Below are 15,819 nucleotides of genomic sequence, written 5' to 3'. Positions count from 1 at the left end.
GTTAGGCTGAGCCTACATGGTGACTTTTTGTAATACAAAATGCTCAGTACAATGTCTACTTACTGACACCGCAGCTACAGATAACATCTGATCATGGGGGTGCCGGGTGTCAGACCCCCACCAATCTTAGATTAATGACCTCTCCTATGGGTATGGGTATGTTAACAGTAATGGAAAATTATAATAGGGGCATTTGTGACGGTAGCCCCGGGCCCAACATTTCTGGGGAATGAAAGCGGTGATTCTCATAGGAGAAAGGACCTGTGATGACATCATCGCCATGTGACCAGTAACATCGATGATATCATCATAGGCCCTTTCTCTCCAGCAGGAGTGTTGCTGCAGTAGAACTTTGCCATAGTTGTATGGAGTTTTTAGTAAAGATTACATGAGGAAAGGTGGGCCCCATGCCATTGATTTCACTGTAGGGTCTATGGCCAGTCCACCGCTGCTGTACCTCATTGCACAAAGCTGCATAGTTGTATGGAGTTTGTTGTGAAGATTACATTAGGAAATGGTGACAGAGGATGTTATACAGTACTATATACTATGGAGTACTGCATACTGTGTGGTGTTATACTATATAGTGTGGGCTACTGCATACCGTGTGATGCTATCCTTTATACTGCATACTGTGGGGCATTATACTATATACTACATACTGTGTGGTTCTATACTGTATGCTGCAGGGTACTGCATACTGTGGGGTTTTATACTGTATACTGCAAACTGTGGGGTGTTATACTATATACTGCATACTGTGTGGTGCTATATTGCATAATGTGGGTACTGCATACTGTGGGGTATTATACTATATGCTTAGGGCTACTGCATACCGTGTGATGCTATTCTTCATACTGCATACTGTGGGGTACTGCATACTGTGGGGCATTATACTATATACCACATACTGTGTGGTGCTATACTGTATACTGCAGGGTACTGCATACTGTGGGTTTTTATACTGAATGCTGCAAACTGTGGGGTGTTATACTATATACTGCATACTGTGTGCTGCTATAATGCATACTGTGGGTACTGCATAATGTGGCGTGTTATACTATATATTACATACTGTGAGACAGTGACAGGTCTCACTCAGGTTAGAGGCAAGGAAGGGGTGGATAGTGTGGTCCACACCCCTGTTCTACCACAGGTGAGAGTAGTTGGAGGTAATCAGCCTGGCATAAGGCACCTCCCAGAGTGTCAGAAAGGGGGTAGTGTGTTACCTGTGGACAGAGGCCTGGAGGCTCTGTCTGTGTGGTCTCAGCTAGGCAAGGCTGAGGGACCACGAGGCTGGGAGATAGCCTGGAGTTGGGGGACGCAGCGACGCCTGGGAGGGTCGCAGGGCCATAGTCAGGCAGACTACTGAGCCCCAATCCCTCACAAGAAATACTGAACTGGAGACAGTGGGCGTACTGGGCTCTGTACAGCCAGGAGGCTGTGGGACATTGGCTGACAAAAGCCGCATGAGTTCACAGGGTGTGAACTGGGACCTAGGTGAGTCAGGAAACTTTTTATGTTTAGTTAGAGCCTGGACGGGCGAGTGTTTATTATTTTATGTGGATGTCACATGTGTTAGGTGAAGCTGCGACTTCATGATAACCTGTATTGGTTGGAGTGGGCACAATAAATACACTGTTTGGACCTGAAACCTGGTGTCCTAAAGGCGTATCTGTGAGAATGACCCCCGGTGAAGAGCTAACCCCCCACAATTGGTGTCGGATGCGGGCAGGTGTCCCTGCTGATAAGTAAGTGCTGGAAGTTTGCAGAGCAGAGACTGCTGATGTTAAACTGGACATTTTTTTTTCTGTGGTGCAAACAGTGCAGGATTTAAAGGGCCAGAAGCCCAGTACAAGAGACTGAGCAGTGGAAATGGCTGCAAAATGGTATAGCCCGTGGGAGAAATCCTGCGAGTTGGTGATCGGCGGAATCCCGCTGGGGGTCAGTCTAGACTCCCGCCAGCAAGTGTCTCGGGTCCTGCCTGAAATTCTGGACTTTGTAACAAGGGGGCCAGAGACAAAAACTACGGTGTCACTGACCTTTGTGACAAACTATGGCTCTGTGCAATGGGAGCTGTTAAAATGTGAGACACTGGAAGTGGAATTTGTACTGGGCAAGGACTTTCCATTGTTTGGGCAGTTGTGGAGCGGAGTTCCTGATAAAAGGCAAAGATATGCCGTTGCCAAGGGTAACCGTCGGGAAGACAAAGAGGTGGAGAGCGGTGCGGTTCTCAGGAGTGCATATCTTCCCTGCGACTGTGTCCGGAGTCCTGGAGAGGGAGTGCGGAGGTGCAGTAAAGCTGTTGCTAGGAGCAACCACAACCTTGATGAGTCCGCGGGAGAGAATGTCACTGCTTTACCAGAATGGTTGATTACAAAGGGTAAGACTGTTCCTGTTATTAACTATGTGGCAGACCCAGTGACAGTGAGCCGGCGGCAGGGGATACCTGCTGGGCCGGTAGGTAATAAGTCACACAGTGAAAAAACTGTGTCTGGACAGGCGGATCAGCCTGCTGTGATTGCTCCCTCGCTGAAACCTGCAGGGGAGAAGGTTTCTGTGTTACCTCAGTTGCCCATGACCAAAGCTAGTTTTGGGATGACAAGGATCCGGGATCCCATGCTAGCCCGGGTAAGAGATAGCACAATATTGAAACCTGAGACTGGTAAAATATTAAAGGTGCTGGACAGTCATGCGATAAAGGACTATCCACTGATTTTCACTGAGCGTGAGACTCCAATGAGAACAGAGACTGATGAATTTGATGTTACAGATACGCTCATGCATGAGGGAGTGTTGGGCCGTGATATCGGGTTGTTGCTGTGGGGTAAGGTAGACACTTCTGCAGATCGTGATGAAACTCCTGCAGAACCTGTACCTGTCCCTTTAAGTGAGGATCTAAGGGAGGTGCACTTTGACCTGCATGGGGAAAGAATATTGACCATTGGAAACAATGGTGCTGGTCAAGTGCAAAGTGATGGTGACAAAAGTGCGGAAATGCATAAGGAAAATATGATGTCATATGAAATACGTGGTGACAGTGATATAACTTTTCCGTTGCAGGTTGTGGTCAGGGGAGAAGCGCCCCCTGGTGGTAAAAATGTAAATGATGATGAAACTTTATTTTCTGCATCTGCTATGTTTCATGAAGCGCGATATGACGTAATCAAAAGGTTTGAAGACATGCCTATAAGTAGTGTGGAGCAAAGCCCAGCTCTAGCTCAGTGTTTGAAGGTGCAGGAAAATATGATGGGGCTAGAGGGTGTACCGCACGTACCAGAGGTGGAAATGCAGTCTCCACAATGTTGGTTGGTTACTAAGGAAGTGTCCCAGGTGGGGATTAGCTCATCGGTGCCCCTAGAGGTCAGAATTAATAATGACACGAGCGGTATAGGTGACGTATGTGCTGTGACCGGTAGCAACCCAGAGAGTGAAGCTACCATGTCAAGGTCCTGTGAAACAAAGGTGGTTACTAGTAGCGACCAGACAGTTCTATCTGACGAGATGGGAATTAAGTCGGGTGACATCAGCCTAGGGTCTGAAGCCCATATCCAGACAGTTGTAGATGACCTGACACGACAGTACAACTGCAAACAGGAGGATGATCTCTCTCTCTCCTCACGCTCCCTAGAAACGTTAGAGACGGGACTAGCTGTCTTCACAGAGCAACTGAAGAAAATTTCAGAAAGGGCAAAGAAAGAGAATGGTGATACTCCTACATCTGCTGCAGCAGAGCTGAGCAAGGAGCAGCTGGAACCCGAGGCCCAAAAGCGGGGCACTTCCCACAAGCTTGTGCAAAAAGCTGAAAAGAAACTGCTGAAAAACATGGAGTTGGTGGTTCAGCGCCTGGAGAAACAGGGTGTGACATACAAAAAGGTGGAGAAAACCAAGAACAAACTTCAGCGAGGATTGGATGATCTGATGGTGGACCTGGATCACCAGAAGCAAGTTATGTCTAACCCAGCGAAGAAACAGGAGAAGTGTGACTGGCTCCTAGCTGAAGAGAAATACATCTCGGCTCGATATGGTGAAAAACGTGACCAAACAGAGACTGATGCTTGGGAAAAGGAGACCAAGGCCCTCTCCTTGGCTAAAGCCCTGGAAAAAGCGCTTGAGGAGCATGCTGAATTGCAGAGGCTGAACAAGCAACTCAGAGCAGAGACTGAAAATCTCATGAGCTTAAAAGATGAGTTGGAGAAATCTAAGGGTGCTCTCGAGCAGCAGGTGGAAGGTGAGAAACCTGAAGAGGAGAGTTCTCTGGAAGACGTCAAGAAGCCAGAGCCTGTTAAAAATGGGACTAGAGAGGGTGGCACTGTGGTGCTGGCTGTGGCAGAGAAGATGGAAGATGCTTCTGCTAAACCAGATGATGGGGCTGATGTGGATGCCGAAGACCACAGACCCGTGGTAGCGTGTAGCCTAGGCCTGGAAGACGTCCCCTCTGCATACAAGGCCTTCCAAATAGCCAGCAGCCTGCTGGGGAAGAAGTACGAGGAGGTGAACGATCAGTTTTCGGATCCGGGCTATTACAATGGGCTGTATCTCCTGAATCCTCCACAAAATGAGAACAGGGTCCTGGGTGAGCCTCTGGAGAAAATGACAGAAGACGAGGAGTCTGCTGAAGACCCTGGTGCCTCCTGCCTCGATGAGAAAGAGGGGGAGGGGTTAACAGGGCAAGTGTATGGTGCCATGTCAGAGAAGGATGAGAAGGCGGTCAAAGAGACTGGAGACTTCAAGAAGACAAAGACTGAAAAAGTTAAGGCCGATATGTTGGTTGACATGAAGTCCCCAGGTTCTACAGAGACCAAAGTTAAGCCAAAGGGAGCCGCGGCCGAAGTGGAAAAAACCGCTAAAGAAGCAGAGGTCTCTAAAACTGTCATAGTAGCTGGAGTAACTACTGTTGGAAAGAAGGAAGAAGTGACCCAGATGCACGTAAAAGAAGCGAGTAGGGGCAAGCATGCTCTGCTGAAGGAGCCATGCAAAGCAAAGGAGAAAGTGTCGGTATATGACCATGACTCGGAACAGTTCAGGCAAGAGCTGCAGCAGTCCAAGAAAGGACGTGAGGCGCATGTACAGGAGCCAGAGGATCTAAAAAGAGAGAGAGATCAAAATATACGACAGCGCATCATTATCACTCGGGAAAGAGTAGGAAAAGAATATCTGGCCATGAGATGGGCACATGAGGCCTTTGGGCAGTTTCGGTTAGGCAAGATGTTGGTTTTGGTGATAAACCAAGCTCTGCTGGCGTGGGTCTGGCAGAACAAAGGGAAGGTACGTGTCACCGAGGTTCCTGGCCTCGGTGAAATAAGAACCGGTAATTTTCTGTGTCAGCGGCAGCTAGTGCTCGCTGACACTGGGTTACTTAGTGTGGCTGTAAAGCCAATCTGGGCCGGTTCTTATTGGGAGCAGCCAAAGAGCAGGGTGGGTGGCTGTTCCCCACGTCCAGGCCAGGTCGATACCCTCTCACCAGCCTCCCGTGGTTATGCAGCCTCCCGTGGTTATGCAGGTGTTCACCCTCACGGGCTTGAACAAAGGGGGGGGATATGTGAGACAGTGACAGGTCTCACTCAGGTTAGAGGCAAGGAAGGGGTGGATAGTGTGGTCCACACCCCTGTTCTACAACAGGTGAGAGTTGTTGGAGGTAATCAGCCTGGCATAAGGCACCTCCCAGAGTGTCAGAAAGGGGGTAGTGTGTTACCTGTGGACAGAGGCCTGGAGGCTCTGTCTGTGTGGTCTCAGCTGGGCAAGGCTGAGGGACCACGAGGCTGGGAGATAGCCTGGAGTTGGGGGACGCAGCGACGCCTGGGAGGGTCGCAGGGCCATAGTCAGGCAGACTACTGAGCCCCAATCCCTCACAAGAAATACTGAACTGGAGACAGTGGGCGTACTGGGCTCTGTACAGCCAGGAGGCTGTGGGACATTGGCTGACAAAAGCCGCATGAGTTCACAGGGTGTGAACTGGGACCTAGGTGAGTCAGGAAACTTTTTATGTTTAGTTAGAGCCTGGACGGGCGAGTGTTTATTATTTTATGTGGATGTCACATGTGTTAGGTGAAGCTGCGACTTCATGATAACCTGTATTGGTTGGAGTGGGCACAATAAATACACTGTTTGGACCTGAAACCTGATGTCCTAAAGGCGTATCTGTGAGAATGACCCCCGGTGAAGAGCTAACCCCCCACAATACTTTGGGGTGCTATACTGTATACTGCATATTGTGGAGTGTAATACTATATACTATGGGGTGTTATAGTATATACTGTGGATTGCTATACTATATACTGTGGGGTGGTATACTATATACTGTATACTGTGGGGTGGTATACTGTGGGGTGGTATACTGTATACTGTGGGGTGGTATACTATATACTGTGGGTGGTATACTGTATACTATGGGGTGTTATAGTATATACTGTGGAGTGTTATACTTTGGGGTGGTATACTATATACTGTGGGGTGGTATACTATATACTGTATACTGTGGGGTGGTATACTATATACTGTGTACTGTGGGGTGTTAAACTATATACTGTGGAATGTTGTACACTGTACACTATGAGGGGCTGGGGGTGTTATACTATACACTCACCTAAAGAATTATTAGGAACACCATACTAATACGGTGTTGGACCCCCTTTTGCCTTTAGAACTGCCTTAATTCTACGTGGCATTGATTCAACAAGGTGCTGATAGCATTCTTTACAAATGTTGGCCCATATTGATAGGATAGCATCTTGCAGTTGATGGAGATTTGAGGGATGCACATCCAGGGCACGAAGTTCCCGTTCCACCACATCCCAAAGATGCTCTATTGGGTTGAGATCTAGTGACTGTGGGGGCCATTTTAGTACAGTGAACTCATTGTCATGTTCAAGAAACCATTTTTCCAGTCTTCAACAGTCCAATTTTGGTGAGCTCGTGCAAATTGCAGCCTCTTTTTCCTATTTGTAGTGGAGATGAGTGGTACCCGGTGGGGTCTTCTGCTGTTGTAGCCCATCCGCCTCAAGGTTGTGCGTGTTGTGGCTTCACTAATGCTTTGCTGCATACCTTGGTTGTAACGAGTGGTTATTTCAGTCAACGTTGCTCTTCTATCAGCTTGAATCAGTCGGCCCATTCTCCTCTGACCTCTAGCATCAACAAGGCATTTTCGCCCACAGGACTGCCGCATACTGGATGTTTTTCCCTTTTCACACCATTCTTTGTAAACCCTAGAAATGGTTGTGCGTGAAAATCCCAGTAACTGGGCAGATTGTGAAATACTCAGACCGGCCCGTCTGGCACCAACAACCATGCCACACACACAATTGCTTAAATCACCTTTCTTTCCCATTCTGACATTCAGTTTGGAGTTCAGGAGATTGTCTTGACCAGGACCACAACCCTAAATGCATTGAAGCGACTGCCATGTGATTGGTTGACTAGATAATCGCATTAATAAGAAATAGAACAGGTGTTCCTAATAATTCTTTAGGTGAGTGTATATGTGGCATAGTTTTCTTTATTATTTACCAGAAAAAATTAATGTGGGGCAACACAAAAGAGCGGAATGGCCGGGACAAATGGAGGGACCTCTTCCTGGTCATCAGTATCTTAAAGCTGGAAAACTCTTTCAGATGTCTATGGCATGGTGAAGTATACATTAGACAACATCCTATAAACATCTACGGTGTATGTGGTTTCCATTTACCACTGCTGGTGAATAACAGAAAGCAGAAATGCAGGAATCTTACCTTCACTCCAAACCTCTTCATTTCTAGACGAAGGGAATCGCAGAACTTCTCCAGCGCAGCTTTAGTCAGTGAATAGATGCTGTTCATAGAGCTTACATATGCACTCATGCTTGATAAAAACACCATACGACCTATGATTATTGTAAGAAAAAAATGACCCAATGTGATATAGAAGAACAAGTGCAGTAAGGCTGGGTGCAAGTGTAATAAAATGTTGTTTAGTTGCAGTTGGTGTAGGCTGTCAAACTGTGTTTTGCAGTTGAAATATTTTGCAAGTGGGTAATACTGTAAATTGTCAAATACTTGATAAAAAAAATAGTTGGACATGATTAAACTAATAACAGGTGACTAGAAGGTTTATGAATATGACTTACAAATCCAGATTTACATATTTAGATACGTTCAAAAAAAAGACCCAGGTCCATCAAGTTCAACCTATATGATCAGATCTATATGAGTAACCCTTAATGCCCTTTACTAATAGATAAGCATCTCTTTTTTAAATGCTGCCATAGTATCTGCCATTACTACTTCTTGGGGTAGGGCATTCCACAGTTTGACTACTCTAACTGTAAAGAATCCTTTACCATTTCGGGGTTTTCTGGCATTTAGATATTGATGATTCCTCAAATTCAGCTGCTTCTCCGAATTTGACAAAGAAATTCACTTTGTGACAAATTACATTGTCATAAAGGGCGCTTTTCTTTGTAAGTAGTGGGTGCAATGATAGGGAGCGATTGCGCCGGTCCAGTCATTGTACCCCTCAGATGCCGTTTTCATCGCGGATTGCGGCATCTGAGAATAATAGTGAGGGCTTTCAGTGATTAATCCGGTAAAAAAAAAAATAGTCACCTTATTCATTTGATCGCGAAAAAGCACCACAGCCATCTTGATTGAAGACACCGTGCAAAATCATGCGCTGGCCGGCGTGCTGACGTCCTACATCACTGTGCATTAGATTTTGCCCACAATCTTTAATCAAGATGGCTACGACGACCTCTTCGCACTCAAATGGATGAGGTGAGTAGGTTTTTTTTTTTTACTGCCACTTCAGGGAAAATTGATTCATTACGACGAAGCATGAGGAAATTCTGTTTCATGGCGATTAAACTTTTTCCTGAAATTCGTATCAAAGTCCACTTCGGATACTTTGATTCGCTCAACACTAGTCATCAGTATCAAATCAGCAGGGGTCCAACTACCATCATTCCTGCCAATCAGCTCTTTGAAGAGGCCAGTGATGTCACTTTTCATTGGTTACATGGCCTAGGACAGTGGTGGCGAACCTATGGCACTGGTGCCAGAGGCGGCACTCAGAGCCCTGTCTGTAAGTACCCGCATCCTGGAAAAAGTCTAAGGCATACCAGTATGTCTTAGACTTTACCCGCCATTCATCAGCACAGGGCACACTATGTACAGCACAAGCAGCGCACTAAATGTAGGCAGGTTATTATAGCCAAATGATAAAGTACATAGAAGATGTACTATATTGGACTTATGTTCATCAGAGATCCACCCAACCCGGGTTTCGCCAGTCTAGCTTCGTCAGGTGCGACCCGGGTCGGGTGGATCTCTGATGAAAGCGATTTGAGTACAATAAAACCTGTTGGTTGCGGAACTACCTGGTGGAACTTCACTATTTGTGCTATAACTTCCCTCTAGGGTGCTGTTGTACATGAGTGCACCAGCCTCTGGTTACCGATTGTTTGGCTAAAAGGTGGATTAACCTGAACATTGGAAAGAAGGGTCTGAGATTGGAACTCTACACTTATAAGGCAGCGCGATCAACATTTTCTGGAACTTTGACTGTGAAGCGAACTTTACCCACGACGCTTGGTGGATCTGCAGCGCCGATAAGTAACCACAAAGACTAGAGACTGCTTGTTTTTTATATTTAACTCTTCATGTCATTGACCAGCTCCTCCCTTGTAGTTCTGGGCTGATTCCTCACTTTTCTTATCATCAGTGATACCCCACGAGGTGAGATCTTGCATGGAACCCCAGTCCTAGGGAGACTGACAGTCGTCTTTAGCCTCTTCCATTTTCTAACAATTGCTCTAACAGTTGATCTATTTTGACCAAGCTGCTTGCCAATTGCCCCGTAGCCCTTCCCAGCCTTGTGGAGGTCCACAATTTTGTCTCTGGTGTCTTTTGACAGCTCTTTGGTCTTGCCCATGGTAGTAGTTGGCGTCTGACTGACTGTGGGGTGGACGGTTGTCTTTAAAGAGCTCAGACAGGTGCTACTAAGTTAGATTAATGAGTGGAGTAGAGGTGGACTTTTTAAAGGCACCGTAACAGGTCTTTGAGAGCCAGAATTCTTGCTGTTTCTCAGGTGTTCAAATACTTATTTTCAGAAGTGCAAGACAAAATGAGTTCTTTAAAAAAAAAAATTATTCTGTCTCTCAGAGGGGGAATGCACCTACAATGTGAATTTCAGACCCATCCATGATTTCTAAGTAGGAGAACTTGCAAAATCGCAGGGTGTTCAAATACTTCTGTTCCTCACTGTAAATTAAGTCACCATAACGCATGCAGGACTTTTGTCTCCACTACAAAAACCATCTCCTGAACAGAAACCTAACAGATCCCATTGCAGTCAATGGGGTCCAAAGGCTCTGTGCACTTCAGTTAAGTGCCGAGTCTGGCTCTTACGATATTTTTGTTCTTCTGCTCCTATAACGGAGCAGAAGAGCGGAAATGTAAAAGTGCAGATGTGAACACAGCCTAGGGCGACTGAACAAGTCCAACATTGCCTCTCTATACAGTACAAACCTTCCATCCCATTCAATAATCTGATCATCCCTCTGTGAACCCTTTCTAGCTCTCATGTATCCTTTATAGTAGCCCAAAACTGAAGCCCATGTACAAAATGTGGCTTTACGAAAATTTATAAAGTGGTAATATTAAGATATTAAGATTTATTGCAGTTACTGTGGCCTAGGTGCCTTACATTTATCTACATTAAAATTCATTCGCCACAATCTGCCTGCTATTTTAGATCTTTCTGTAGTATTGGATAACCAAGGTGGGTTTTAACTTTCCTACACAATTTTAAGTTATCAGCAAAAAAAGACATGTCACTCTCAATCCAGTCCACAAGATCACTAAAATGTATTTTATAAGAAAAGGACTGTGGCAGTTTTTATACATGTACAATTTGTGTATTACTGTGATATATACGGTCAGGTCCATAAATATTGGGACATCGACACAATTCTAACATTTTTGGCTCTATACACCACCACAATGGATTTGAAATGAAACGAACAAGATGTGCTTTAACTGCAAACTCTCAGCTTTAATTTGAGGGTACTTACATGCAAATCAGGTGAATGGTGTAGGAATTACAACAGTTTGCATATGTGCCTCCCACTTGTTAAGGGACCAAAAGTAATGGGACAATTGGCTTCTCAGCTGTTCCATGGCCAGGTGTGTGTTATTCCCTCATTATCCCAATTATAATGAGCAGATAAAAGGTCCAGAGTTCATTTCAAGTGTGCTATTTGCATTTGGAATCTGTTGCTGTCAACTCTCAAGATGAGATCCAAAGAGCTGTCACCATCAGTGAAGCAAGCCATCATTAGGCTGAAAAAACACAACAAACCCATCAGAGAGATGGCAAAAACATTAGGCATGGCCAAAACAACTGTTTGGGACACTCTTAAAAAGAAGGAACGCACCAGTGAGCTCAGCAACACCAAAAGACCCGGAAGACCACGGAAAACAACTGTGGTGGATGACCGAAGAATTCTTTCCCTGGTGAAGAAAACACCCTTCACAACAGTTGGCCAGATCAAGAACACTCTCCAGGAGGTAGGTGTATGTGTGTCAAAGTCAACAATCAAGAGAAGACTTCACCAGAGTGAATACAGAGGGTTCACCACAAGATGTAAACCATTGGTGAGCCTCAAAAACAGGAAGGCCAGATAAGAGTTTGCCAAACAACATCAAAAAATGCCTTCACAGTTCTGGAACAACATCCTATGGACACATGAGACCAAGATCAACTTGTACCAGAGTGATGGGAAGAGAAGAGTATGGAGAAGGAAAGGAACTGCTCATGATCGTAAGCATACCACCTCATCAATGAAGCATGGTGGTGGGAGTGTCATGGCGTGGGCATGTATGGCTGCCAATGGAACTGGTTCTCTTGTATTTATTGATGATGTGACTGCTGACAAAAGCAGCAGGATGAATTATGAAGTGTTTCGGGCAATATTATCTGCTCATATTCAGCCAAATGCTTCAGAACTCATTGGACGGCGCTTCACAGTGCAGATGGACAATGACCCAAAGCATACTGCAAAAGCAACCAAAGAGTTTTTTAAGGGAAAGAAGTGGAATGTTATGCAATGGCCAAGTCAATCACCTCACCTGAATCCGATTGAGCATGCATTTCACTTGCTGAAGACAAAACTGAAGGGAAAATGCCCCAAGAACAAGCAGGAACTTAAGACAGTTGCAGTAGAGGCCTGGCAGAGCATCACCAGGGACTAAACCCAGCATCTGGTGATGTCTATGCTTTCCAGACTTCAGGCTGTAATTGACTGCAAAGGATTTGCAACCAAGTATTAAAAAGTGAAAGTTTGATTTATGATTATTATTATTATTATGTCCCATTACTTTTGGTCCCTTAACAAGTGATAGGCATATATGCAAACTGTTGTAATTCCTACACAGTTCACCTGTTTGGATGTAAATACCCTCAAATTAAAGCTGACAGTCTCAGTTAAAGCACATCTTGTTTGTTTCATTTCAAATCCATTGTGGTGGTGTATAGAGCCAAAAATGTTAGAATTGTGTCGATGTCCCAATATTTATGGACCTGACTGTATATATATTGTAAGTGCCAAGAGTGAGAACATTTTTCCTGTTCTTCCTGATTATATCTGATCCATTTTGGTCACTAAGTATACTTTAAGGTTATTTTTATAAGGTTATTCCCATCTTGTAAAGTGAGAACTTTAACACTTGCCACAAGGACAGACTGGACATGGAACAGTCCACCTACAGAAAAGGCCACCAACAGATGTTTTAGGAAATTGAAACTTTTTTTTAGCACATGCTGGCAGATTTGTACATTAGGAACTGATGGAGCCCTTTAAATTAACTGCATGGTATAATACAGCTCACCTAAATAGCACATTGGGAAGATTGCACCTTAAATAGTGGTTTGGAGGTCTAGAGAGACTGTTAGGGGATTTAATTGAATGTTTCTTTATTCTGTTTATACTCTTTGGGTATTGGTTTCCTGGAGGGTTCTAAAACATAAAATTGAGACAGGGCAGCATTTTGGTTCTATCCGCATGGCACATGAAGTACAACTTTTTATGTATTATGTAGCTTGTTTGCTATTAGATGGGTATAACTTGTTTCTTCATTGGATGTAATGTTATTACTAGGGATGAGCGAACCCGAACTGTATAGTTCGGGTTCGTACCGAATTTTGGGGTGTCCGTGACACGGACTCGAAACCGAACATTTTCGTAAAAGTTCGGGTTCGGTGTTCGGCGCTTTCTTGGCGCTTTTTGAAAGGCTGCAAAGCAGCCAATCAACAAGCGTTATACTACTTGCCCCAAGAGGCCATCACAGCCTTGCCTACTATTGGCATGGCTGTGATTGGCCAGTGCAGCATGTGACCCAGCCTCTATATAAGCTTGGGTCACGTTGCGCTGCACGTCACTCTGCTGATTCAAGCATAGGGAGAGGTTACAGCTGCGACGTTAGGGCGAGATTAGGCAGTGATTAAATCCTCCAAAAGACTTCATTCTGTGATTGATCTGCAGCTGTGGATCATTGAAGTGCTAGTATTGACTTGCTCACTTTTTTGAGGCTGCCCAGAGCGTTTTTAGATCACTTTTTTTCTGGGGTGATCGGCGGCCATTTTGTGATTTGTGGTGTGCCAGCACAAGCTATCACCAAGTGTATTTAACCATCAATAGTGTGGTTATTTTGTGCTATATCCTACATCAGCTGCAGGCTGAGCCTGTGTCACCCAAGTGCATTTAACCATCAACAGTGTGGTTATTTTTTGGCCATATACTACATCAGGGGCAAGTTGAGCCTGTCACCCAGTGCCTAAAAAATAGACCTGACATTTCTATTCAAACAAATCTGTACTGTTTTAGCTGGTCAAGTTATTTGTAGTGACCGTAAAAGCACACTTTTTTTTCTGGGTTGAAAAACTATTCCCAAATTTGCCATTCTCAAAATAACTAGTTTCTGGTATTTGAGGCCTACTTGAAATCTATCCCAAAAAGTATATCTTACATTGAAGGTACTGATAGTGTCATTCAGAAAAACCTAAGACACACGCTAGCGTGCAGATAGAAGTCTGATTCTGTGATTAAACCTTAACCTGTCACACAGTGCAAAAAAAAACAGGTCTCACATTTCTATTCAAGCAAATCTGTACTGTTTTAGTTGGTCAAGTTATTTGTAGCGACCGTAAAAGCACACTTTTTTTTCTGGGTGGAAAAACTATTCCCAAATTTGCCATTCTCAAAATTGTGGTGAACGGGAACAATGAGGAAAACATCTAATAAGGGACGTGGACATGGTCGTGGTGGTGTTAGTGGACCCTCTGGTGCTGGGAGAGCACGTGGCCGTTCTGCCACAGCCACACGTCCTAGTGTACCAACTACCTCAGGTCCCAGTAGCCGCCAGAATTTACAGCCATATTTGGTGGGGCCCAATGCCGTTCTAAGGATGGTAAGGCCTGAGTAGGTACAGGCATTAGTCAATTGGGTGGCCGACAGTGCATCCAGCACGTTCACATTATCTCCCACCCAGTCTTCTGCAGAAAGCGCACAGATGGCGCATGAAAACCAAGCCCATCAGTCTGTCACATCACCCCCATGCATATCAGGGAAACTGTCTGAGCCTCAAGTTATGCAGCAGTCTCTTATGCTGTTTGAAGACTCTGCTGCCAGGGTTTCCCAAGGGCATCCACCTAGCTCTTCACCAGGGGTGGAAGAGATAGAATGCACTAACGCACAACCACTTATGTTTCCTGATGATGAGGACATGGGAATACCACCTCAGCACGTCTCTGATGACGAAACACAGGTGCCAACTGCTGCGTCTTTCTGCAGTGTGCAGACTGAACAGGAGGTCAGGGGTCAAGACTGGGTGGAAGACGATGCAGGGGACGATGAGGTCCTAGACCCCACATGGAATGAAGGTCGTGCCACTGACTTTCACAGTTCGGAGGAAGAGGCAGTGGTGAGACCGAGCCAACAGCGTAGCAAAAGAGGGAGCAGTGGGCAAAATCAGAACACCCGCCGCCAAGAGACTCCGCCTGCTACTGACCGCCGCCATCTGGGACCGAGCACCCCAAAGCCAGCTTCAAGGAGTTCCCTGGCATGGCACTTCTTCAAACAATGTGCTGACGACAAGACCCAAATGGTTTGCATGCTGTGCCATCAGAGCCTGAAGCGAGGCATTAACGTTCTGAACCTTAGCACAACCTGCATGACCAGGCACCTGCATGCAAAGCATGAACTGCAGTGGAGTAAACACCTTAAAAACAAGGAAGTCACTCATGCTCCCCCTGCTGCCTCTTCTGCTGCTGCCGCCTCGGCCTCTTCTGCTGCTGCCGCCGCCTCGGCCTCTTCTGCTGCTGCTGCCGCCTCGGCCTCTTCCTCTGCCTCTGGAGGAACGTTGGCACCTGCCACCCAGCAAACATGGGATGTACCACCAACACCACCACCTGCATCACCAAGCATCTCAACCATGTCACACGGCAGAGTTCAGCTCTCCATCTCACAAACATTTGAGAGAAAGCGTAAATTCCCACCTAGCCACCCTCGATCCCTGGCCCTCAATGCCAGCATTTCTAAACTACTGGCCTATGAAATGCTGTCATTTAGGCTGGTGGACACACACAGCTTCAAACAGCTCATGTCACTTGCTGTCCCACAGTATGTTGTTCCCAGCCGCCACTACTTCTCCAAGAGAGCCGTGCCTTCCCTGCACAACCAAGTGTCCGATAAAATCAAGTGTGCACTGCGCAACGCCATCTGTGGCAAGGTCCACCTAACCACAGATACGTGGACCAGTAAGCACGGCCAGGGACGCTATATCTCCCTAA

General features: G+C 45.7%; 1 protein-coding gene and 1 long non-coding RNA gene across 2 annotated transcripts in view; one reads left to right on the top strand and one right to left on the bottom strand.

Moving 5' to 3' along the window:
- The window catches only part of LOC120999010, a 141,782-nt gene that overhangs the window by 919 nt on the left and 125,044 nt on the right, over positions 1 to 15,819 (top strand). The gene's annotated exons all lie outside the window — the stretch shown is intronic.
- The window catches only part of LOC120999009 (retinol dehydrogenase 7-like), a 47,831-nt gene that overhangs the window by 6,211 nt on the left and 25,801 nt on the right, over positions 1 to 15,819 (bottom strand). Inside the window, exon 3 of the mRNA XM_040429887.1 lies at positions 7,728 to 7,858. Within this exon, the coding sequence (XP_040285821.1) occupies positions 7,728 to 7,858 (131 nt within the window). The remainder of the gene's footprint in view (positions 1 to 7,727; positions 7,859 to 15,819) is intronic.

The sequence above is a fragment of the Bufo bufo genome, chromosome 4 (assembly GCF_905171765.1).
Source record: "Bufo bufo chromosome 4, aBufBuf1.1, whole genome shotgun sequence".
Taxonomy (NCBI): domain Eukaryota; kingdom Metazoa; phylum Chordata; class Amphibia; order Anura; family Bufonidae; genus Bufo; species Bufo bufo.
This window is presented reverse-complemented; position numbering and strand designations above follow the sequence as displayed.